This window comes from Benincasa hispida, chromosome 8 (assembly GCF_027475165.1).
Source record: "Benincasa hispida cultivar pf3 chromosome 8, pf3_genome.v1.1, whole genome shotgun sequence".
NCBI classification, from domain to species: Eukaryota; Viridiplantae; Streptophyta; class Magnoliopsida; order Cucurbitales; family Cucurbitaceae; genus Benincasa; species Benincasa hispida.
Window position 1 is genome coordinate 18,163,439 of NC_143485.1, and position 27,306 is coordinate 18,190,744.

Below are 27,306 nucleotides of genomic sequence, written 5' to 3' on the forward strand. Positions count from 1 at the left end.
ATAAATCTGTCAAGTCAATAACATATTTCCTTTGATTAACAAAAATCCCTTTTTTAGATCTTGCAAACTCCATCCCTGAAAAATATTTTAAGGTTCCCAAGTCTTCGATTTGAAACTCACTTGCAAGCTTTTTCTTAAGATCAACCAAACCTTCTGCATCATTTCATGTGAGAATAATATCATCAACATAGACGATTAAAATAGCAGTTTTATTATTCTCAAAGTGTTTATAGAAGATTATATGGTCTACTTGACTTCGCTGGTATCCATAACTAGTGACTGCTTTTCCAAAGCGTTCAATAAACCAAGCTTTTGGAGACTATTTGAGACCATATAATGATTTCTTTAATCTTCAAACTTTGTTATTTCCAAATTCCATTTCAAATCATAAGCATTTCCTCTTCTAAATCACTATTGAGAAAAGCATTTCTAACATCTAATTGAAGAAGAGGTCAATCTAAGTTAGTTGCAAGATACAACAGGATTCTAATGGAGTTGATCTTTGCAACTGGAGCAAAAGTCTCCGGATAATTAATTTCGTAGATTTGAGTAAAGCCTTTAGTTACCAATCTGCCTTTATACCTTTCAACACTACCATCAGCATTACACTTTATTGTAAACACCCATTTACACCCCACAATCTTCTTATCCTCGGATAAGTTTGTTATTTCCCAAGTACCATTTTGTCTTAAAGCATTCATCTCCTCCATAACAGCCACTTTCTAATCTGGATCATCTAGGGCTTCTTGTATATTCCTTGGAACAAATAAGTTGTCTATCCTAGATGGGAAGGTTTTATGGCTATTCGACAATTTGTCATGTGAGATGTAATTTGCAATAGGATATTTAGTACAAGTCCTAGTACCTTTTCTAATAGCAATAGAAATATCAAGATCAGAAATAATAGGTAAAGCATTTTGAACATTCAAAATTGGAGAAGGATCAACAGACCTTTTACCGTCGGGAATTGGCAAAGAATTTCCAGCATCATTTATCGGAATTTCAAGTTGGTTTCGTGTAGAGAATCGGTTCCTTTGCTTGTTGGCTCTTCTAGCATAAAACTTTAACTCAAGAATTTGACCTATAGGATCAATTTGAAGTATCTCTCCCTTAATGAGACATTTCTATATCTGACATTGAAGGACTTGGGACAGAAATGTCAAGGTGACTAACATAAGGAAATGATTCAGATATATCCCAAAAATTATCTTCTAAATTTGACTTCTCCCCCTGATGAGAATTTTTGTCAAAATATGGTTGTCTTTCTAAGAAAGACACGTCCATACTCACATAAAAAAAAGTTTGTCTAAGGATCAAAACTTATGTAACCCTTTTGATGTGAAGCATAAACCCAAAAAATGCACCTTGTAGCTTTATGATCAAATTTTGATCGGGAAAAACTAGGTATGTAAACATATACAGTGCAACCAAAAATCTTCATGGGTAAATCAGAATATATGTAACAAGTTGGAAAAAAAGTTTTAAGACATTCAAAGGAGTTCTAAAATTCAAGACTTTACTAAGCATTCTATTTATCAAATAGGTAGTCGTGAGTACAGCTTCCCCCCATAAATACTTAGGAACATGCATAGGAAACATTATGGTATGTGCAACTTCAAGTAAATGTATCTATTCTTTCGTTCAACAATCCCATTTTGTTGAGGGGTATCACGACATGTAGACTGATGTAAAATGCCTTTATCCTTTAAAAAATCACTCAAATATGCATTAAAATACTCAGTTCCATTATCAAAGTATAAAATGCTGATTTTCGTTTGAAATTGAGTTCCAATCATATCATAAAAATGTTTGAAAAAATCTTTCACCTTAGATTTATTCGTCATTAAATAGATCCAAGATACATGTGTGCGACCATCAATATAAGTAATAAACCATTTTTACCATCATGAGTCAAAATTTTAGGACCCCAAACATCACTATGAATGAGATAAAATGATTTGGAGCCCGTGTATCGTTTTGGGAAATATGTGGATCGATGACTTTTTGCAAAGATGCAACTTTCACATTGAAGAGAGGAACAATCCATATTCTTGAACAAATTTGGAAACAAATGTTTAAGTAGTGAAAATTGAGTTGTCCTAATCTATGATGCCAAAGCATGATTTGTTCACGACCAGGAAGAGAACTGATACTACTAAGACCCTGAGTTATTTTATTACTAAAAAAAACTTCGATCAAAATAGTAGAAACCATCAAGCATCCTAGCGCTCCAAATCTGTTGTCTCAACTCTTGATGCTGAAAGATACAATGAGAATCAAAGAAGATAACTCGACAATTAGAATCTCGATAAAGTTTATTAATAGATAATAGGTTACATGCTAGGTTAGGGACATGGAGAACAGACTGCAAAGAAAGTTTATCAGTCAATTTAATGGTTCCTTTTTCTGCAATAGGAGAATAACTACCATCTGTAGTTTTAATGTTTTTATTTTCATAAGAAATAGAATACGAATGAAAAACGTGAGATGAACTAGTCATGTGATCAATAGCCCAGAATCTATGATCCAAGGGGATGAACTATTACAAGAAAAGGCTTGAGGATAGTTACCTACTTGTGCCAAGGAAACACAAAGATTACCAAATAATAAATTGGATTGTAATAATTGCAAGAGTTGATGAATTTGTTCCATACTAGGGTTGCTTGAGCCAACAACAAATCTGCATTGTTAGAGTGAAAAAGAAAAAAGCTTTGAATCGAACCAAACCGGTTTAACAAATTGAGCCGAATCAAGCCAATTTAAGAAACTATACCAGCCTTGCTGAACCAAACCGAATTCAAATCCATTTGACTGAAGTTAACTGAATCGGACCGAACCAAACCAGCTGAACTAAAACTGAATCCACTGGGCTGACTGATTGAACTGGGCCGATCCAACCGAACCGAACTTATCTTATGAAACCCACATAAACACGATAAATGATGTTGGGCGGTAGATTGGAGAAACCCATGACGGCGCCGATGTAGTAGTATGGACGACCAGAGTTGGGTGGACATGCAACAGATTCGGGCTAGTTGAACGACGGTGGATCTGAGGTTGATGGGAAACCCACGCGCGGATCTAACAAATAGCCACAAACAAATCTCCAGAAAATTCCACCCAAAAGACCCACGCGAACTGAACCACGAGCGGAGAACGGAGCAGGGCTACGCAGACGTCTGAAAAACAATGGGTCTAAGTCGAGTAGGGCAGATCTACAAACATGAAGGACATCAAAGTTGGCAGCGGCGACTGAAATTCGGTTGGAGTGGAGCTAGGCGGTGGCTTCGATGAAGCTTCAAGGACCGGCAGCGGCAATCAAGCAGAGATGGATGATCGGCGGCAGTAGAAGCTAGGGTTTTTAGGGTTTTCTTTCTTCTCTCTCTCTTTTTCTTTCTTAGAAAAAAAGTTTTAGTATTATTCTTCTTACTTATGAATCAAATACAAGATCTTATATAGGAGAAAGACCAACAACCAAAAAAGGCAAAAATATTACAGACATAAATAATAAATATATACATATTAAACATCCAATATTACAAGAGAAATAAAAGGAAATCCAACATGGGTAGTTCTTTCAAAAGATATGCTTTGAATGTAATCGAGATTGGTTTTCTTGGAAGTGAATTGTTGCTTGTCCCAAGAAGTCCTCCTTGGATAAGTTCTTGCAGGTTTTAGTTCCTCTCCTTCTTCAACCTTGGTAGCCAAAGAAATCATATCAGCAAGATAATATCTTACTAACCTTATAATATCTTCACGCAAAGCAAAGACAAATCTTGCAATTTGTTGATGTTCATTTTCTGGTATGTTATTCCAAGCGCCAAGTCGATGGTTTCTTCAATGTAATAAGCAATTGATCGATCTCCTTGTTAGCAATTTGATATTTACCGTATAAAACTTGTTGACAATTCATAGGAAGAAATCTCTTTTTCATTAACCTCGACATCTTGGGCCAATTTTGAATTGGAGGATTGTCATAATATCTCCTATTTGTTCCGATTTGCTCCCACCATGCCAATACACCTCTTTGAAGTTTATATGCTACTAGTTTAACCTTCTTCCTTTCGACAATATTGGTGTAGGCAAAGAAGTTTTCAACGTTCTTGACCCAACCTAGAAACCTTTCAATGTCCATACGACCATTGAATGTTGGAAGATCCATTTTGATATTGTAATTAGGGTGTTCTTGGTTTTCTAGATCTCCATTTTGTCTTCGTTGATTCCTAACTTGAAGTTCTTGATAAAACTCCTCTTCTTCATAAGAGGAATCAGAATTGTCAACCATAAACCCAGGTAAAGGGAAATCTCGAATCCTTTCTTGCCTTCTTTCATGGACACTCAACTCTCAAACATTAGCTACTCGGTTATCTAGGGCCCTTGGATTTGTCTGATTGAGTTACAGCAAAGGTTGTGAACCGTTGTGCGAGTTGATCCATAGCCCGGGTGTGAATAGGCTTTTGTTAATGTCCACAATGGCCAATTCCACTTCTTGCAATCGGCAATCTGTGGTGGATGCTTTCATTTCCATGGATTTTGTGGGTGAAAAAAGATCTAATTTGAAAATAAATCAACCTTGGATCGGGGGCTCTTATACCACTTGATATGCACACAAGTGAAGAATGCCTCAAACTTTATTGATGATGGACTGCTTTATTTATAGAAGACAGAGGGGCCTTCAACAGAAAGGATGGGTAACCGGTTAAGAAGGTGAACCGGAACTAATACATGGGAAAAATACAAGACTTAAAAGGAAACTAACAAAGAACCAAGAATAACAAAGGTTGTTCTTACATCACTAATAATCATTTTCTTCCATAGGGATTCATCTTCTTGAGTAAATCTCTTGAGCCATTCGAGAAGGAGAGCATTGCTGTTCTTTTTAAAGGTTGAAAATAGGAAAGCTTTTTCCATTGTATTTATTAAGTTTTTTTCTTTTCTGTAATTTCCTTTTCTTTGCATTTAATTCTTTCATTTCCCTCTCCATTGCATTATTTGGCTAATCTCCTCTCTTTAGAGTTAGGGTTGTACCTTTGTACAAAGATGAATAAACAAAATCTTTGCCTGGCAAAACAACATGGTATCAGAGCCTCACGTTATGGGAATTACTCTAAGATAGTGTGAACAAACAATGTTCTTGTGTTTTACATCTTAGCTTAGAAAATGTTCTACATGTTCCAAACCTTAAATGCAATCTTTTATCCATAAGCAAACTCACTTTTATAAAAAATTGCATTGCAACATTTCACTCACGCAGTTGTATTTTTCTGCATTATAATTCGAGGACGAAAATTGGCAATGCTAAATAATCATTGGGTCACTACATCCCAGATATTCCCAAATCTCTAGTCAAGAAGTTAGGTGTTAACAAAGCTATTTTTGTTGCTTTTACAGACAATTAGGATAGTAGAATGATGTTATGATATGATCATTTAGGCCAACCCAATTTTATGTATTTGAAACGTATTTTTTCAGATATTTCTAGTAGAAGTTCTCAAGTTTTTCAACGTGAGTCGTGTGAATTGGCTAAGAAAACTCGATCTTCATACCTGGTAAGTAACTACGAGCTCTCTCATCCTTTTTCTATGATGCATAACATATTTGGGGGATTGTAGAGTTAAAACCATAACAGGAGCTATGTTTTTTTTATCGGTGATCATACTAAACTCCCTTCGGTGTTTTTAATGAAAGTAAAGTCTAAGGTTACTATCATATTTTAAAATTTGTATGTCATATACTCGACCTCTTCAACAATAAAATCCAAAATATTCACTATGATAATGCTAGAGTTATGTAATAGGATTATGGTAAATTAGGGTATCTTTGTTAAATCTTTAATTGATTAGGATTAGGATCAGTTTTCTTGGTTTATTAGGAAAATAATTAATTTCTTAGATTAATTAGAATTAGGATTAGTTTGCTTCTCAATTCTCTATAAATTGAGAAATTGTCTTCTTGTACAGACAACTTTTAATCGATAATAAAGATTTTGATTTAATTTGTAAAGAGAGTTTATCCTTTTATCTCTTAGGCTACATCATAGGAATTGCTTTAACATGTTTTTAGGAAGCTTTAAAATTGTATTGTTTACTTAAGTATATGTTCACCTCTAACCTATCCAACATACAAATCCTTAGTAATGCTTATGACGCCCTTAAGGACACTGATTGGCAGAAAGTTGTTTTGGAAGAAATAAATGCTTTGGAGAAGAAGAATACATGGAAAATAACAAACCTACTCCTAGGAAAGAAAACTAAATGATGCAAATGGATCTCCACCATCAAATACAAAGCCAATGCAGAAATAGATAGGCTTAAAGTAGAACCGGTTGCAAAATGATTCACTCAATTCTGTGATATTAATTACTAAAAACCTTTCCCCCCAGCAAAACTAAATATTATTCGAGCTTTCTTCTCTTTAGCAGTGGATAATGATTGGGTACTTCACCAATTAGACATAAACAAACTAATTCATTTCCCAAAGAACAGCTTATTCCCAAACCCCATAAGGGAGAGGGAGGGAAGTCCATCCCCATTTCGCTCCATGCTTACAAGTGTTGTAGGGGTTCCACCATCCCACTTCTCTTCTTGTTTTGAAAACCTTTTTTATTACACTCTAACCAAATCTTTGAATAACAGACTTATGTCACACCCCGCGAAAATGGCTTTCCAAATCGCGCCAATAGAAGGCCCAAGGCTCCTTTAGCACCGCCGAGAAGGAGTCATGACTCGTCGGAAGGCCTCCCCAAGTCACCACACATGGCCCATTCGTGCGCCCCTATCCCTGGCGCAAGCCCATCACGGACGCCTAACATGTCGACAGGCGAAGGCATGCCAAGGCAGACACATGCCTGGACAGGCGCCCAGCCAAGCGCCCAAGACAGCAGGCATGCGCACGACCATCAGCGCAAGCATGCGCGAGGACAGGCACGCGGCCGTACGCGCAGCCAAGCGCGCGCGCACATCGCCCAGGCGTGCGACCGAAGACCCAGCGTGCGCAAGTCCAGACGCGCACACCCCAACATGAGCGCGCCTGCGCGCGCGCAACACCTAGTCGGGCAACCCTGCACGCGAGCGGCGTACGCACGCGACCCAACGATAGATGCCTCCAGATGATGCTAGGTGTCACAATCGCTCTTTCGGAAGCTTCTCTTAGCGATTGTGCGGCACTTGTTCCCGCTCACGAACAAGTCAGCCAACTCGAATACGGACTGCCGATGGCACACCGAGTGCCTCTCGCAACCTCCACCCCCGTTTTAGGGAAAACGGTTTCAGAAAACGGGTTTAGAGAAAAGGTTTTCGTAAGAAGTTTTGTGAGTGTGAATAAAGAAAGAAAGATTATAGTAGACTAGAAAGCAATAAGCAACAACAACAGCTTTATAGAGTACTACTCCGGGTATGAGGAAGTGATGGTTAGTCTTATCTCCATATAGTGCATTCTGGACAAAAAGCCAACTGGCGCCCTTGCATATGCAAAAGGGCGAGTGGTCACTTACAATGAAAATGTAAAGAAAGCAAGCTAACTAAGCTAATACAATACAAGATATGAAAGTATGCTAGAAGGGGGTCGGATCGGGCATGCGGCCATGGGCAACAGGCCCTGGACAAGCATGACCGTGACACTAGGCGACCCAAGAGCACTCCAGACAGCCCGAGAAGCTCCTGGAAGTCTCTAGACACGGCTAGACAGACCTAGACGATGTTGGACAAGGCCAGCACCCCTCATGAGCGCCCTAGATGCGTTTGGAAGGCCCTAGACAGTGCCACAAGGTGCTAGAATATGTTAGATGGTCCCGGAAGCCTCTAGAAGACCCGAGAAGGTGTTAGAACATGCTGGATGGTTCCGGAAGACTCTAGACCGTGCTGGACAGTCCCAACATTCAGTCCAAATGTACATACCCTAGAACACTCTACAAGAGTCTAGAGTAGACTAGAAGTGTCTAGAATATTCATGTATATACGTGATAGGTTCTGGAATGGCCTAGTATGGCCTAAGAAGCATCTAAGACACATGTAGAAGTGTCTAGGAGTGTACTAACCGACCTCCTTGGTCGGTTCTAAGCCCCCTAAGTCGGTGGGGCATGTGTATAAATAGCCTAGTGGAGATCATTTGTAAAGCATCCTTTGGACAATTCAACAAAGCTCTCATTCACTCAAACTCCAAAGACCCCTTGCCTACTCATCTTAAAACCTCTCAAGCGACTTTCTTTGTGCCTTGAATAGGCCAAAACTCTTCTTAAGGCTTACTTGGTACACTCTTTGACAAGAGAGAGCCTCCAAGTGCCGCACGTTGGTCATCTCAAACGCTGACCGCGTGACACTTAGCTACATTTACCCCTATCAAATATGATTTTGGGACAGAGGGCCCAAAGAGGAGATGGAGGAGACTACTTCTCGAGTCATTTGAAACACCCCAATACAAAATGAATATCTAAAACAAATGCCAGCATGCCTTAGCACAAGAACAATAAAAGAAAATGATTTTGTCTCTGAATATTTAGTACATAATATGACAATAGATGGCAAGTGATCTTGAAAAAGATGTTGAAACTTCATGCTACAAAGTATTAACCTACAATGAATTTCCACACATCTACCGACAAAATTTTACCTCAGAGTATATCCTCGAAGGAAAAAGTGGCTTATCTCATAGGGTAGATGTATTAAAGGCATTCCTTACGAAATGAAACAAAATGAAAAAATTGGGAAGAAACATTATGAATAGCTAAATTTGATTGATCAATTTAGGGTTCTCTACCTCCTTCAGTTTTCATTTAATCCCCAAAACGTAATTAATGGCACGTTTGGAATGACTTTCTAAGTGAATAGATATCTTTAAAGTAAACATACTCTACTGTTCTTGTAGGTTGAGCTAGCTTTCGCATTAAAAGTTGCTGCTTTTCAGGGAGTTTCTTCTGTGCGTGGAATTCAGCAAAACTTCTTTTCAACATGTCTTCCACCTGTAGGGATAATTATCATGACATGTTAAATCGACAGAATTAAGAGAACTTGAACAGTGCACTGACATACTCCAGTATTAACAACATGGAAAAGGAAGAAAACTTTTACTACAGTCAAGAAAAATGCTTTACCGCTCAACCAAAATGTTCAACTATGTGATTAAAATTTCTCGCTGTTGATCAGAAAATGTCTTAATAAGTATTCTAGATTTTGAAGTGCGAAGAACAACGGTTATCATTTATGAGTCGTGACTTGAGTGAAATCAATGGAATTTTTTTAAATAAATAAAAGATTGAGTTGAATGCTTCAACATTGTTAATTTCAGAGCATCCCAATGGTGCTCTCCTAGTGATATTTGCGTCTTATTTCACCTAGTGATATTTGTAATAATTTATTTGCTTTTATTTGGACCGCTTAAGATTCTTGTACTCTCTCTTTATGACCTTTTTACTTTTTCACTCGTCAGGAGTTTGTATCTTTTGAAATATTTTCCTTTTTATCACATTAATGAAAAACTTGTTATCTTGTTTCAGAAAAATAATGTTTAAAGTGCAAAGCACACGAAAAGACATCAATGCTTTGGAGTTTAAGTGCAGTGAACAAAAAAATAAGGAGCATTTTTTTGCTTATTTTTTTGTGTGTATGGAGCGCATAGTAAAGAAAATATTATATATGAAAAACTATAGTGCTTTGAATAACAATATAAAGAAAATTAAAGAATAGAAGTAAACAAAAAATATATATACATACACCTTATGTGCGCCACCTTGCTTCCTAACAGATTCTTTCCTTTGGCTTATTATAATCTATGAGAGAACCTTTTTCCCAAAGCATGCTAACATACCTTTAGCTCTTCCACCCGAAGAAGATGTAGGATCATAATATAGGTCAAACGGAATTGAGATTCAAGCTTGGTAGCAGTTCCAACTATCACATGCTTCAAATCCTTCTCTTCTGGAATCTCGTCTCGACACATTACAATGACAGTACCAATTTTATCCAGTCCCCTTCTACCAGCACGACCCGCCATTTGGGTATATTCCCCTGGTAATAATTGCCTGAACTCCTTCCCATCAAACTTCCTTAAGGTGTCAAAAACAACCTGTAAGTAACCACTAGAGATCAGATATAAGACATAAGATAAATGAATGGATCGGCTCTTGATAAAAATTATATAAAATAAAAAATGTCAGTTGTTCAAATGAACTAAGCAGAGCATACTGTCAATAAATCTCCTGGCAAATAAAAAAAGACCTGGACATTAGAAAAGCAACTAACTTTCCTATCTTGATTCTTGACCATGTTTTCACATTTTCTGATAGGAATATGAATATTAGCCATACAACTACCCGAAAATAAAGAACAAGATTGTGCATTGAGTGAAAGAAACACCGTGGTCCCAACAGTCCACGCTCAAATTCAGGCTAGTTAAGCTGATAATTTACAAGGACAACTCACTTTTCAAGAGCTAAGTTTAGGACGTCAGCAATTGACAAAGATAATCAGGGCAATACATGAAACAAACTTGAATTTGAAGAAACATATGAACATGTCCATGGGAAACCTACTATATGTAAGAATGTTTTTCAATTACAATCCATGACGATTAATGACACCCACCGTTCTTGCTGGTGCATTAACTCCCATCGCAAACGTCTCTGTTGAAAACAAGACCTGCAATAAAACAGAGATAAGCATCGACCTACTGTGATCGCTTGAACTCCATTGTAACCAATGAATTTAGTTAATAAAAAAGACTAATGTAAACTCTCAAGATGCAATTGCAATTCTCAAATCAATGTAAGTGAAACATGATAAATTAAGGGGAAGTTCCACTTTTAGTCCATGGAGTTTGGATTTGGTAGCATTTTGATCCCAAAGTTTCAAACTCGATATTTTAACCCCTAAGATTTGGGTTTGGTAGCATTTTGGTCACTGCCATCAATTTTCTGGTAATAAGTTAACAGAAAGCTTATTAATCGAAAACTGACATTATAGAATGAAATGCTATCACACTCAAATCTCATGGGTAAAATGCATTGTTTGAAACAAGAACCAAAATGCTACCCAACTCAAACTTTTGATGGACCAAAAGTGTTTCTTTCATAAATAAAAAAAAAAAAACATGATATAAAATTGGGGCATTGTTAGAAGACAACTTTACCTTTATCACACCACGACAAAATAGCATTTCAACAACTTCTTTAACAATTGGAAGGAGACCTGCATGATGCACTCCAATCCCTCTACGAAGAAGTCCTTGAACCCTAACAATCTGTATATCGTATCTTTTTAATAAATATTGCAAGAGTTCATTGAATAATTAATTAATGGTTAAATTATCATAAATACCCCTAAACTATGGGGTTGGTTTCAATTTTTTTTTAAAAGGAAACAAGTCTTTTTATTATAATAATTAAATGAGATTAATGCTCAAAGTACAAGAGATGTGTACAAAGAGCATAAAGCATAATTCCTAAGGACCAATAGGCGCACAGGACATCTCAACTAGGTTGACATCCCCTTAGCGCCCTTGTCATATCCTACAAGTTAATCTCAATGAAAAAGTGTTCAATGCTAAAACAGTCCTTACAATGAACCAATAAAGATTCAAAAAGACAGCTTTCAACCAAAACTTCTACAACATTAAGCCTAGCAGCCTCAAAACGAGCAAACCAAGGTTTCTTTCAAACCAAAGTTCAACGAGCAAAGCTTTCATTGCATTAATCCACAACAGATTTAAAATTTTCTTAAAAGTTTGACCCTATAAGAATCTGCTGCACATTATTCTTGAATTCATTATCAAAAACCCAACAAATATTAAAGAATTCAAAAAGAGATCTCCAACAATTATTGGCATAGGCACAATCAAAGAATAAATGTTGTAGATCTTCCCCTTCCGCTTTACTTAAAACACACCAATTAGGAGATAAACTGTGAGAAAACAGCTTCTGTTGTAAAACAGAAGACCAATTAAGCAATCCAAACGGCATGATCCAAACTGTAATACTCACTCTCGAAGGACACTTTGACTTCCATAAAGCTTTCTGTAAACAATTATCAAGAGGGGAAGCCAAAGAAAGATGCTTGACCAATGATTTTACTGAAAAAGAACCACTAGCTTCAAGAGACCAAGAACATGTATCTTGGCAATACTTTACCTCTTTCTTGGAAACAAATCGTAGCAAATTTTGAAATTCTACGATCTCTTCTTCTTTTAAAAAGTCTTTTGAAAGTGATAGACCAAGAAGAAGTATAATGATCTCAATGGTTCAAAACTGATCCGTTTGGGTTGAGGGCTATTCCAAACAAGGTCGGGAAACTGATTTTAAGTGGGATTCTGTCTAACCAAGGGTCATGCCAGAAGGCTATTCGGCTGCCATTTCCTAACTTATACACTGCCAGCACTTCCACTTTCATCCACGATCTTGAGATACTTATCCAAGGACTATGAAGACTACAACTCACCTTACCCAAAGTGTGCCAATCAAAGTGACTATTCCCGTGAATACTGATCTTATGGGTTGGTTTCAATTATACTACTGAACTTGGAAAAGTTTTATTTTAACTCATGATGTTTGAGTTTTTTTTTCAAAACCACTCTTGAAAACTTTTGTTGTTAAATTCTGTGAGAGTACTAGTCGGGGGTATATGGGTAAGATTAGTATGATATTAGTAAGAGAGAGATAACCCTCTCAAAAAGTTATTAGTATATTACCCTCTCAAAAAGTTATTAGTATATTATAACTTCTCTTGATATTGTCAAATTTTACTATCTTTGTAATCTTTGTGTTTCTTTGAGTTTCCTTGTTAGGTGGTATCCTAACAATTGGTAATACAGCACGTTCATTCTAGGGAGCACCCATGTTTGCTAGAGGTGATCAAAAGAGACTGAAAAACCAAGTCAACCATCCAAAACCGATGGAACCGATTTCAGTCGAAATCGGTTTTATAATATACAAAACCGACTTGGCAGTTGGTCTGTAAGCCCAAGAAATGCCAACCTGACCGGCCGATCAAATTACTATAAAAGCTAAGAAACCTATTTGGGGTTGTTTGGTAGATGGGAATGAGATTGGAATGTAATGTAATGAGCTTCAAAGCCCACATTTGGATTCATTGTAATCCAGCCCGGTTTTGTAATCAATCCCACTTAAGCGGTATTAGTTTACATTCCACCATTTCACATCCCACTTCCCACGATTTGTAATCACTTCCCCCGGTTTCCAAAGTAATGAATGTTCCTCACCTTCCCGTGGTTTTAGACTATCTCCTCTCTCTCAATCTCTTCGTTTGGTATTCTCCTTTCCACAAGCTTTCTCCTTCTTCCATCTTCTTCCTCTCTAAAACCTTAATCAATGATCTGATTTTCACCATGAATGCTCCTTCGATCTTCGTCTTCCTCTCTGATTTCACGTCCTTTTAGTCTCTGAAACCCTAATCTATAGAACCTCTAACGCAAAGGGAATATCGAAGTTCTCCCTTGTCACTCCAACAGCCAAAAATTATTTGCTGTCTATTTGCATGAACTATTTGCTGTCTTCGACTTTTTTATATGAATCTTCTGCTAGAACCTATCTTTCTTTGTATGAATGATTTGTACGAATGATTTGAAAAATTTTTGTATGTGCACTAAAGAAATTTATGGTACGTGGATTTTGAATTGCATCTGGGATAAATTTTTTATTTAGAAAGTACTTTAAAAGTTAGAAAATTATGATTTATATGATATAATATTTTTTTTTTTTTTTTTTTTTGGTATGCTCTAGAAAACATATTTAAAAATAATAATAATAATAATAATAAATAAACTTTTATAAAAAAAAAAAATTTAAAAAGTCAAACCTAACCCAATTCCAACCCTGCAATCCAAACACATATTCAGTAACACAACAAATCTAACCTTGCACTCTAAATACTGTAATCAGATTCCCCGTAATCCTGATTACATTCCAACCAACCAAACAACCTCTTTATTGCTATATTGTCGGGTTGCTATGGAGTTTCCGACTTTGGAAACATCACCAAAGACCATCAGCTTTACTCTTCCCAAGATTTCTTTATTAAAAAAATTTAATTGTCTTTTCAAACTTTTCCCAAGATTTCCTTATTAAGAAATCTAAATGTATTTTCAAACTTTTCTTTTAATGGTCTTTTCTTCCCCTTCTCTCTCCCCCACAATTTCCCACTCCTCTTTTTCCCTTCTCTATTCCATTTCTTCTTCTCATCTTCTGGGATCTCTCTCACCCGCCATGGCACCGTAGGTGAGTTTCTTACTCTCTTTTCTCTTTCATTTTTTTTCTCGTTTCCCACTTGGCTCTCTTTGTACTTTCCTCCCCTCTCTACGAAGCAATTGGGCAAGTCCTATGTTGACCAGTTGGTCGAGAACCTGGAAGCAAAAGCTATGACAAGGCCAATGAAATCGACGTGGTGGCTGGCCGCTTGGACAAAATGTCTGTCAAGGAATTGTTAATAGGGGTTGAGAACCTGGAAGCAAAAGCTATGAGAAAGGGTAATTTCAAGCGTGGGATGGCTCGATGACTTCTGTTGTCCCAATGGAAGATCATGTCAAAAAACTAGATAGCTCGCAGAAAGCGATAATTCAGATGGTGACTGAGTTTTCTGAAGACTTTCAAGCCACTCTCGATGCCGTTCAGGTAGAGATTGCTGACATCAGTCCACGAGTTAACCTCACCATGAGAGCGGTGGGAAACCAAGCCCCAGCTAGGGGTGCAGTCCAATTCAACAGGATAAAAGTACCCGAGCCTAAGCCCTTCTGTGGGGCTCGTGACGTGAAAGCACTAGAAAATTTTGTCTTCGATATGGAGCATAATTTCAGAGCTACAAACACAGCTACTAAAGAGTCAAAGATCAATTTGGCGATGATGCATCTAATGGAGGATGTCAAGTTATGGTGGATGTCCCGTTTCATGGACATCCAAGAGGATCAATGCACCATCGACACATGGGAGAGACTGAAACAGGAATTACGTTCTCAGTTCTTCCCTAAAAATGTTGAAATTTTGGCAAGACATAAGCTACGAGAATTGAAACATACTGGCACTATTAGAGACTATGTGAAACAATTTTCCAGGCTGATGTTGGACATACGAAATATGTCCGAAAAAGACAAAGTTTTCTATTTTGTCGAAGGTCTGAAACCGTGGGTGAAAACAAAACTATATGAACAGAGAGTACAGGATTTCTCAGCCGCATATGCAACGGCCGAACGATTGTTTGACTTAATTGATGAATCGCAAGAGATGAGGCAACACTCAAGATCCCCGAGTAGAGGGAGTAAGAGCAATTGCTCAAGCCCACCAAGAAATAGTGAGGGAGGACAGGGACACTAGTGGGGATGGTAAACCACTTCAACAGAAGACTGGAAATATATGGCGGGGGCCAAATCAACATAATTTTTATCGCCCCCTATCCTGTTATATATGCAAAGGGCAGCACGAGGAAAACGAATGTCTGAAACGAGTAGCCTTTAACGCCTTTAACGCCTTTCAAGCCTCATTAGCCTCAGACTTGAAAGGCAAAGTTGTTCATATAGAGGACGAGAATATACAAGCAGAGGAAGACAAAACCCCACAAGTTGGGGCACTAAGATTCTTAGCTACCCTTTAGAGGAATATGGGAGAAACAAAGGAACCCCAAGTGTAGAAACTCTTTAAATGTTTTGATCCTTTGATAAAAAAAAAATTGTTTGTGAGTATGGATGTGTCTTTTTTAGAAAATCAACCCTATTTTCCCCAAAATTCTCTTCAGGGGGAGAAGCCAAATTTGGAAGAAAATTTTTGGGATGTTTGTATTTCTTCTTCCAATCGTAATCGTACAGATGTTACTAGATCTATGATGCCAAGTGTGGAAACTTCTCAATCAGGGGGAGAAATACTACAAAATGATCATATTGATCAAGTGCCTGAGTTTAAGTTTTATACTAGAAGAAAATTCAATCAAGGGAACCAAGACAAGATAGTTGGTCCTTCCCATGACCAATCTGAAACCCCGACGACTGAAACTGGTAATTCTTCTTCTATTCCTACTCCTTCAACTACTCAAAGTACTTTACCAGTAAGTAGTGTCTGATCTCGATGTTAATTCTTCTTCTATCCCTACTCCTTCAACTACTCAAAGTACTTTTCCAGTAGTGTCTGATCTCGATGTTCCCATTGCTCTTAGAAAAGGTATTCGCAGTTGTACCAAACATCCTATTGCAAACTTTATGTCATATCAAAAATTGTCAAATAGTCAAGCTCTTTCACATCCAAGATTGATGACATGTTTGTTCCAAAGAATATACATGAGGGTTTAGATGATCCAAATTGGAAATTAGCAGTTATGGAGGAGATGAATGCTCTAAAACAAAATGGAACTTGGGAAATAGTAGAATTACCTAAGAATAAGAAACCAGTGGGGTGTAAATGGGTCTTCACCATAAAGTGTCATGCTGAAGATACAAGGCCAGACTGGTAGCTAAAGAATTCACTCAGACATATGGAATTGATTATCAGGCAACATTTGCCCCTGTTGCAAAGATTAACTCTATTAGAATTTTTGTGTTTCTTGCAGTTAATTTAGATTGACCGTTTTACCAACTTGATGTGAAAAATATTTTTCTGGATGGTGAACTTGAGGAAAAGGTCTTTATGAGCTTACCACTAGGTTTTGAGGAGGTTGGTTGTAGTAAAATTTGCAAATTAAAAAAAAATTCTCTATGGTCTTGAACAGGCCCCAAGAGCTTGGTTTGAACATTTTGGAAAAGTTGTATCCAATTATAGATTTCTTCAAAGTCAAGCAGATCATACATTATTTTATAAACTTTCAGAGAATAATAAAATCTCAATTTTGATTGTTTATGTAGATGATATTATTCTCACGGGTGATGATGAAGCAAGCTTGGCTGATCTCAAGAAAAAACTGGCTTGTGAATTTCAAATTAAGGACTTGGAAACGTTGAAATCTTTCCTAGGAATGGAATTTGCAAGATCAAAAAAGGAGATCTTTGTTAACCAAAGAAAGTATGTCCTTTACTTACTTAAAGAAACAGGCTTGCCTGGTTGCAAGGTTGCAGAAACTCCTATTGAACCTAATATAAAACTTCTAACAGCATGGATAGTCTCATACACGTCCTGATATTGCATTTGTTGTGAGCATGGTTAGTCAGTTTATGCATGCTCCTGGACCAATTCATTCTGAAGCAGCCTACAGAATTTTGAGATATTTGAAAGGGTCTACTAGAAAAGGTATTCTATTCAAAAGGAATAATCACTTCCAAATGGAAGTCTATACTGACGCAGATTGGGTTGGAAGTACTACCGATAGAAGATCTACCTCTGGTTATTGTTCCTTCGCTGGAGGAAATTTGATTACTTGGAGGAGTAAAAAACAGAATGTGGTGGCCAGAAGTAGTACTGAAGCAGAGTTTAGAGCCTTGGCTCATGGAATTTGTGAGAGCATATGGATCAAAAGGATACTTGAAGAGTTGAAGATTTCTTTGACTATGCCTATACGGATTTATTGTGACAATAAAGCTGCAATTTCTATTACCCATAATCCAGTTCTACACTAATAGAACCAAACACATTGAGGTTGATAAGCATTTTATTAAAGAAAAAATTGAAGCAGGAACAATATGTATTCTTTATCTTCCTACATCAGAGCAAATTGTTGATGTGCTAACTAAAGGCCTTCCAAAGAAAAATTTTGACAGATTGATTGACAAGCTGGCTATGGAAGCCATCTTCAAACCAGCTTGAGGGGAAGTGTTGGAATTTCTATATTTGTATATGAATATTTTTTCCTTTATTGTCTTTATGTTTATTTTTTCCTTTATTGTTTTTATTCTTTCCATATTTGTAAATGGTCTTTCCCCTAATATTAGAAGACCTAATTTGCACATATTGAATAAGAGAAAAAGGAGATTAATATTTCTATTCCTCCAATTTCTAAAGTTCCATTTCATTTTTATTAATGAAGAGGCTCGTTTCCATTTCAGGGGAAAAAAACAAAAACAAAAAAAAAACCTTGAGAGTATTAATTAAAACAAACTCCATGTTCAGGAGTATTTTTATAATTTAACCTTAATTAATTAGTCAAGCATCCAATATACCAAACCTGAGGTAAGCTTCTATCAGATCCCTTTAAACGAGAAAATGCTTTGTCACAGAAGACGCGAATTTCACTTTTCTCAGAACTACTAGTGAGGTCAATACTATAAATACTGTCAGCTGATTTATCACAACGATTTTTTGAGAAGCAAAATATAACCACCTGTACAATGCATAAATAGCAGTAAAAAATGCGTTAGTAGAAACAATTAAAAAAAGAAAGAGAAAAAGAAGTCATGAACAACAAAGAGGCCTACTGAAGTCATGAACAACAAAGAAGCCTACTTTGGACATTACACATCCGAATGAACGATCTACATATAATCTATACACACACATACAAGCACTCATAGAAATGCGTGTTAAAAGGGTTTAGAATGCATACGGGTAATAGAGATTTCTTAGAGAGCCTATTAATAAGTAACAACCACAAAGAAGCATCTGATCTCCTTGATCCCCAATTGTTTTGGCCATCTCCATTCTTTTGATTTCCCCAACTTGTTCCTGAAAAGTTCCCTAAATTCTGGGAACCCGAATGCTTATTCTGTTTACTTCGATTAAAACTTTCAATTTTTCGATTCCTTGCTCCGTCATTTGCAACTGAAGCCCCAACATGAGATCCACCAGTGCCGCCAACAACACTCAAACTTTTTTTCTTGGATGCATCTTTGGCAGCTTTTAATCCATGAGATAAAAAAATTTCACTTTCACATATTTTATACAATTCACCAGAATAAAATATGCAATGCTCCAGAGGTACTGGTCTTTTGGAAGTCCTGAAAACGACAAACATTAAGACAACAATAATAAAATAACAGTTAAAAAAATAAAAAATATATAATAAATAAATCCCTTCATGTCAAGACAAGTAACTAGAAATCACATTAAGACAATCTTACAGCATCCATAAAATAAAGCGCGTAGGGAAAAGAAAAGGACAAGAAAAATAAATCCTATCATAAATTTTAGGTGCGTGTATAATCCAAATATGGATCTCAAAACTATTTTTAGAACTTACGCTGCCATACAAATTTCTAGGTCAAAACACTATTTCTTACAAAATATGAGTTTTTAACTATCTGTTAAAGAACCCCTGAAGCTCCCAAATATGGCTGCTAGGAGTAGAAGTCTCAAATCTCTTCTTACCCAGTGACATGAATTCTTTTTTGCTTCGTCCTACCAATCCAGTCAGCAAATTCGATTGTGTTTGGAACCTAAAATTGAAGATGAAACAGTATCAGTAAAAAGTCAATTTATGCTGCCACGTTAACAAGCACTATAGTCCATACTGCTATAACTTTAGGATATCTTATTGGTAGAATTATCGTGGCCCTCAAAGTTCTAAAACAAAGGGAAAGAGAGAAACTAAGATAACGGAAGAATATCTCATTTTAGCTCCCCACACCCCCAAGTTAGCCTTCACACCAGTAGAGACTTAAATGGAGAACAATACCGTGGCTGAAAGAAGGACAATATTGATATGTCTTGGAAGCATAATGATAACTTCTTCCCAAACAACACCTCTTTCAATATCATTGACATAATGCACCTCGTCAAATATAACCTATCTCCATAAACATGCAAGCAAAAAAATAAATTAATGTAATTTATTAGTATATTATTATGAAACTAAAATTTACGACAAAAATTTAAAACAGAAAAGGTCCTCATAGAGGGAGGAAATTACAGTTTAAAAGATGAACACATAATAAGCTCCTTTACCCATTCAATATCACGAATAATATCAGCACCTCGATAAAGCATTGACCTTAATATTTCGGTGGTCATTATAAGGCAAGAAGCCTCTGGCCTCAGGCTAACGTCGCCAGTCAGAAGTCCAACATCAAATTTCCCACAAAAATCTCGATACTTCTGATTACTGATGGTTTTGATGGGAGCTGTATATACGGCCCTGGTACAGTGCTGTATGACATTAAGATCAGAAATAAAATCTTAGCATTCACAAAGAATAAATAGTTCCACTTACAATGAATAAGAATATGCAAAAACAAATAAAAGGACTCTCGAGTGCATGGTCAACTGTTAGGTTCAACTATGTTGTTCATAAAGGTGATAGTGAATTTGGATGTATTGGGTCATACTTTGGTGGCTAGAGCAAATGCATACTCTGCAACAACAGTCTTTCCAGCCGAAGTATGTGCAGCAACAAATACAGAATCACCCTTTTCAAGATGATATATAGCCTGCAATGGTCACAAAACAATAATAGAAAATTATTCATTCCACAGCTAATAAGTCTTTTGGTTCGCCTTTTTCTTTCAAATAAAAGTGTTAGGTCTTAATTACTACAAGATCTACATAAAGAAAATAATATCAAGTATCAGCAACACCACCAAAAGATAGATAATCAGATATTTAAAATACGGAACTATGTTGGGTGGCAGACAGAATGGAAGGAAAATGATGTCTCGTTAATATCCATTATATATAATAATTTAACAAAAATGAAATTTTTTCATTGAATAAATGAAAAGAAAGACTCATGCTCAAAAGATACCACCTCCAAAAGGAATGAAAGGATGAACAAAAAACAAAGAAAATTATATTGGAAATATGCCTCGATAAAAGAAAAAATAATAGCTTAGAACAACTAGGAGCCTATAGGAGCAGCTAAAAACTTCTAAAAACACTCCATAGGATTTGGTTTCATCCTTAAAAATAGAAACACCTAACCAAGCCAAGCATAAGGTTTCTTCACCGTCAATACTGCACCCAGAGGCCCGATCAACCTCTGTAAAACAAAATAACTTTCAAAATAACCAAAATCTATCTATAGGGAGCTGACTGAAGAACACTAGCAAAAATACTAACATTGCAGATAAAACCCAAGTTTCTCTATCTTTCTTTACCAAAAAAATACAACAGCTCAGACAAATTTCAACCACAATAGTGAGCTAACTCTTATATGGATGCGGGAATATAGAACCATTGAAAGTATGAGATTGAAAAGGCTGACACATAGTTTAACAGAAACAATTGAACCTTTATTATATGGATTGGGGGAAGAAAATTAGCAAAATATAAGCTGCCAAACAATTGTATCTCCCAATAAACCACCATATTCACTAGTGCTCAAAAAAAGACCTCTATTAATCAAAGTTAGATCACTGATTGTTATTCCTGCCTTTTATGGAGGAAGAAAAAAGAAAAAGGGAGAGGAAAAAACGCTTCTTTAAGACAAACGAAAGTACAAGTAAAGTGCTATAAAAATTATAATAATAGTCCAAAACAAACATCACTGGTATTATTGAGTCAAGTAACTAAAAAAAGACCTATTTTCTACCCTTAAATCACATACATTCGACCAATGCTTCTCCAATAGATGTACCAATGTACTTTGTACTCAGAATTCATCTTTTATCTATATATATATATAAGAAGCAGAGAAATATACCAAACAAAGAAGCAAAAGAACAGCTGGTGGGGTTTGGCACCCACCCCCCATCCCCCCGAAGAGCCCTCCAGTTGTTAATAATGGCTATAATTACAAAAGAGCTTTGTGTAATTTGTACACCACCAAGGGGCAGTATGCTGAAAAAGAGCCCAAAAAGAATCAAAAGAGATAAACTTATTTCATCAAATATCCTACTATTCCTTTCATTCCAAAGATGCCACAAAAGCGCAAGGGTTGCACATTTCCAAAGAATTCTTTCTTTTCTACAAAAGTTTCCATCCATCGTCCAATCGTCAAACTTCTTAGGGAGAAAACTAACCACCCCAAACTTAATACTCCATCCTTTAGAAGCAAACTCACAATGTAAAAACAAGTGATCCACGGTCTCCATCTCCTTAAGACAAAGATAGCACATAGAAGGGAGAGATAGCACATCCAGGGGGAGAGAGACCAATTTGGGAACTTCCTTTGGAGCTTTTCATCCGTATTCAGACTTCTGTAAGCAAGAGACCAGAGGAAGATCTTCACTGTTTTAGCAATTTTTAACTTCCAAATAAGGTTGACCATAGGAATTTTAGTTATCGAAACCCCCATAGTCATCTTCAGGAATGTGGATTTGGTAGAAAACTTGCCCCAAGCCTCCAACCTCCGGCGTAAGCTATCCCTGGTACTACTCACCACCCAATCAGTCAGCAACTGGGCAAGAGTAATAGAGCTACCGATTTCTCTATCTTGCCTTCTCCTCAACCCTTGGTCCCAAGCCTAATTCAAATCATTCCAACAGTCCACGGCCACAACATTCTTTTTTTAGGAAATTACATAGATGTCATGGTATAAGATCCCAAGAGGTTGGGGAGCACACCATTGATCTTCCCAAAACCTTATGATTCTACCATCTCCCACCACAAACTCAACAAAATTAAAGAACGGTTCCTTTTGCTTCATAATACCATTCCATAACCTGAACCCTAAAGAACGGTTCCTTTGTCTCTCGACTTAAGGGAGTGACGTAGCCTAAAGAGATAAAAGGAGAATTCTCTCCAAGAATCTAAAGAAGTCTTTATTATATCAAAATTTATCGATACAAGAAGACAATTCTTCTATTTATAGAGAATTTTAAAGCAAACTAATCCTATCCTATTAATCAAAGAAACTAATCCTAATCCTAATAAACCAAGGGAACTAATCATAATCCTAATCAATCAAGAAAACCAATCCTAATCCTAATCAATTAAGGATTTAACCAAGATATCCTAATTTACTATGGTCCTACTACATCATTCTATCCCTAAAAAAAACTTGTTCTCGAGTTCTTGAAACAAAAATGAAGATAGAAATAAAAAAGTAAACCATTCAAACCAAATTTTTTCTGACCATCCAATGGCAAGAACAACAAATTTTCATCCAATGCCAATGAAGGAAAATCTACTACTGGTGAAACATGAGCATATTCCTTAGGTAATGAAGAAAAACTCATTTTGTAAGTCTGAAGAAAAAGCCAATTGGAGATGAGTTTTACATATTTCAGTAAATTTGGGTATGGACTGGATTGTAGAGAGTGGGCTCCAAATTGGAATTCATCAAGTGCATGGAAATCACTTGCATTTGTATCGACATTTTCATGAGAAATCTTCGAGTTGCCACAAAGATGATGGCTATCAGAACCATAATTTTGGAGCTTCTTAAATGTGGAATCAACCAGACTATCCATCATATCATCTGATCACATTACCACCTTGACATGTTTTCATTGTCAACATGGCAAATATGATGCTTCTCAATTTCCAGCCTAAGAACACCTTTGACAGGTTTATGAACCTTGTTTTTGGGATCCTGAAGTGTATCTTTCGCGTATCCTTCCTCGATTTCATCAATTTTCTCTTCTTCGAATGCAAGCTCCTCCTCGCATGTTCTACTTTCTTTTTGTCAAGTGATTTTATTTCACGTTTTATTTTGTGTCTCTTCTCCATCTTCGCACTTGTTCTCTGTTGTGTTTGTTTCCTGCAAAATTTCATAGTTCGTTTGATTGTATTCTTCATCTTCTTGAATGATTAAATGTAATTCTTGATGGTTTCTTGAAAAATCTTGACGATTATGATTCTGCCTTTCTTAATTTTCCCTAAAAGAATCCAAATTTCATCCATTCCCTTTCGAAAGTCCTCCTGATAGATGTTTTTATTTGAATATTTCTGTTTTCTTGAAAATATTTCGACCTCCAAATTTATGGTGGGGTGATTCATGGGTGTTCTTTCGTCATAATATCTTCTTCGAGCCATATTCAAGTTTTCATGATGCTCAACAAAGCCTTCATCCGAAGATTCTGAATCCTCCATCATATATCCCGGTATTTGACATCCAAAATCTCTTCCCAAGTGATGGTTTTCGTTAGTTCTAATGGGCTGATTAAAATGTTGGTTTCTTGCTAATGGATCTTGAATTCCTTGAGGTTCTTAAAGTCTTGCCAATTGATTCTCAAGAGCACTAATTCTTGGAAAACTTCAGCGGGGAAAAAATGCTCTCCCCTCTCTCCTCCTTTTCTCCCTTCCCCCACACCCTCCCTTCCGACCACCCCACCGGAGCTCACCATGCCCTCCCTAGCCTTTCTTCCCTCTGATCGCCTCTCTCACCCCTCTCCTTCTGCCCTCCTTCCAGCCCCTACCCTTCCCCCGACCTCCTCTCTTACTCTGTTTCTGCCCTGTTTCCAGCCATGGCTTTTAACTTTGCCGCATCCTTGACCACATCTTCCTTATGGAGCAAGAAGGATCGAACTTCCTTTTAAAAGACCTAAAGAAAGGACAGTCCATTCTTCTCTCCTTAACCTCAACTAAATGGCTTCTAGAGAGCTTTCGCAGACTTCTATATGGTTCCACATTTGAATTTTTCTCACTAAAGGAAAGAGTTGATCAAAGCTTCATGAGGCTAGCCAAATTTTGTGCAAAGGAGAAATGGTTTGTAGAATGTGTTGTATGGCCAATCACAGGAGGAAGAAGGAACATCCATATCCCGTTCGGCAACGAAAAAGCAGGGTGGCAAGACTTTAAGGAAATGATCGATGGTTGCATCCAAAACTTCAAAATACCCCCTGTTTTCCAGGTTAGTTCTCTTTCACTTTCTCCCTCTCCTAAACAGAGACCGGTCGGTAGTACCAGCCCCGCTCTACCTTCTTGTGGGAATTCCTCTCCCGAACCTATAGAAACCTCTAAACCCCTACCCCCCGTAATGTATCCCCTTCCACCCTTCCCTACTCCACCCGTGAAGAAACAGAGCAACCTTGCTTTCTGGTTGAAGAAGAATGGTGATGTCTTGCCTGAAAATTTTAGTAATCTTTGGATTATTTCAAGACTTATGGCATCAAACAGGTGGAAGGAAATTGCGATAGAGCTAAGTAAGTGTCTAGGCACCAATGTTGTCATTAATCCTCTGTTCGCAGACAAAGCTCTCATCAAACTCAGCCAAGGAGACCTCACCGAAAAAGTGCCAATTCAGGGCAAATGGACTAAGTACAGTCCCTTTCATCTTCTTCTGAAAGAATGGAACCTTTTTATTCATGGAAGGCCCTCAGTAATGCAAGGTTATGGGGGATGGATTACAATCAAAAACCTTCCCTTAGATTATTGGTGTAGAAGCACTTTCGAGGCAATTGGGGCTTATTTTGGTGGACTAATTGCAATTGTATCAGAAACTCTTAATCTCATCAACTGTTTAGAAGCTAAAATTCAAGTCAAGGAAAATTTTATGTGGATTCATGCCAGCCACCGTTAAAATTAAGGATGAAATTTGTGGAAGCTTTTACTTAAATTTTGGTGATATTGCTTGTTGTTATCGGCCTTCAAAACTACCTTCTAAAGTCCTGTTTAAGGATTTCTCCAACCCAATAGACCTAGTTCGATTACAAGAAGCCCTAAAGGATGAAGATGCCTCCTCCCAAATTGATTTAATTGATTTATCCAATTGGTCTTTCCTATTGTCAACTAAATCCAAGCCTAAGTTTTCACGAAGTCCAAGCGTAAAAGCAGAAAAGAAGAAAGAGATCCACAAGCCACAGACTTCGAATTTCATTATGAGAGAAACAGGGGAAGTCGAAAAGCCAACTTGTAATAATGCAAAATCCCAAAAGTCATTGTCAAAAGAGGTGTTAAACCGCCTTTCAAGTTCTGACGAAGCAAATCTAGGAAGAATGGAAGTTGAAAAGCCCCCCCCCCCCCAACTCACAGCCGCAGCCTTTTGAGAGGGATTTTTTTAATCCAAAGGAAGTCGAAAAACCCCCCCTCCCCTGCCTTGCAGCCATAGCCATCTGAGAGGAACTTTTGTAATCTAAAGGAAACCGAAAAGTCTCCTGAATTAAATGCTTCTCCAGCTAAGGCACCTTGTTTAATTACCAAAACCCCTCATGTTCCACGGCCAGACTTTAGTCCATCTTCTACCATTAAGAAGAAAGAGAAAGAAGTACCAGCCAATATCTCCCTTTTTAATCTGAAAAGCCACTTGCGCCAAAAAGAAAAAAGAAAGCAAAGTTTTGTATCCCTTGCAACGTGGTGCTCCCTTCAGCCTCTTCCTCTTCTGAGCATGTCTTAACCAAGTCCGAAACCCAAACTACCCTCCAGTCTTCCTCTTCCCCTGCCCCCTGTGCCCCCCCCCCCCCCCCCCCACCTTGCCCTCCCCTATCCTAACAGAGCAACCTTTACCTCTGTCTCTGCATCCTTCAAGCCTCCTCCTCCTCCCCTTAGCACTAAACCAACCCTTAAACTCTGCAAAGCATACCATAAGCGGCTGAACAGAGCACGCCACCCCTCTTGCCTCTTCAAGACTTTTCCCAAGCATTTTATCAGAAGAAAGCATCTGAGGGAACACCCCCAAAAGCCTCAGCATCACCCTCAATTCAGTGTCCGGTCAGCTCCAAGAAGCCAGAATCCCATCATTTCCAGAACACCTTTTATTACCATGTCAGAATATCCATCTTCTCTTCCCCCTTCCAACCCGGCTAGACCATTACCAAAAGAAATCCCAATCTTCCCCCCTAAACCTCAAGCAATCAATGAGAAGGATTGCCCTCCTGATTCCCCTTTCAGTATCAGTACTGAGGAAAACGATTGGTTCATCAATTCAGAAGATCAAGAAGAGTCAAATTCGGAAGCATCCCTGCTTGCTGACCTAACTACTCTATTTCAAACAGAGGAGGACTTTACTTCTGGGATAAAAACCCTCAACCCTGCCCATTCAGTCCCCCCTTCAACCCCTTCTGACCTCCCAGCATATCTACTGAGTTTAGTTACTGATTGTAGCCTAATACTGGACTAAGCATTGGTTGGCATTGAACACATTTCTCGAAAAATGAAGATAGTATCCTGGAACACAAGAGACCTCAAAGACAATAATAAAAGACTGGCCCTTAAACAATTCTTAAAGAAAATTAACCCTCCAATAGTGCTAATTCAAGAATCCAAAAAGAAAAATTTTGATGCAAGTTTCATTAAATCTATATGGAGTTCTAAAGATGATGGATGGGAATTTGTTGAATCTTTTGGTACTTCTGGCAGGCATGACAATGTGGGACACAAATTTGATTTCGGTAGTAGAAACCCTCAAAGGTGGTTACTCCCTCTCAATTAAATGCAACACTACTTGTAAAAAGACTTGTTGGGTCACTAATGTATATGGGCCAACCGATTACAAAGAAAGAAAATTTGTGTGGGAAGAACTACTTTCCTTGGTTGTGAAGAGGCATGGTGTATGGGTGGTGATTTTAATATCACAAGATGGGCACACGAAAGATTCCCCTTGGGTAGAAGTACTAGAGGCATGAGAAAGTTTAATAAATTCA

General features: G+C 37.4%; 1 protein-coding gene across 4 annotated transcripts in view; it reads right to left on the reverse strand.

The window, feature by feature from the left end:
• LOC120084213 (RNA helicase, ATP-dependent, SK12/DOB1 protein) overlaps positions 1-27,306 on the reverse strand; it is a 55,572-nt gene that overhangs the window by 17,554 nt on the left and 10,712 nt on the right. For all 4 annotated transcript variants that reach the window (XM_039040111.1, XM_039040112.2, XM_039040109.2 and 1 more), the window contains exons 8-17: positions 20,173-20,274; positions 19,793-19,993; positions 19,524-19,634; positions 19,217-19,284; positions 18,456-18,846; positions 18,078-18,233; positions 11,122-11,232; positions 10,578-10,631; positions 9,802-10,059; positions 8,847-8,956 (exon numbers count right to left, since the gene is read on the reverse strand). In XM_039040111.1, coding sequence (XP_038896039.1) covers positions 8,847-8,956; positions 9,802-10,059; positions 10,578-10,631; positions 11,122-11,232; positions 18,078-18,233; positions 18,456-18,846; positions 19,217-19,284; positions 19,524-19,634; positions 19,793-19,993; positions 20,173-20,274 — 1,562 coding nt within the window. The remainder of the gene's footprint in view (positions 1-8,846; positions 8,957-9,801; positions 10,060-10,577; positions 10,632-11,121; positions 11,233-18,077; positions 18,234-18,455; positions 18,847-19,216; positions 19,285-19,523; positions 19,635-19,792; positions 19,994-20,172; positions 20,275-27,306) is intronic.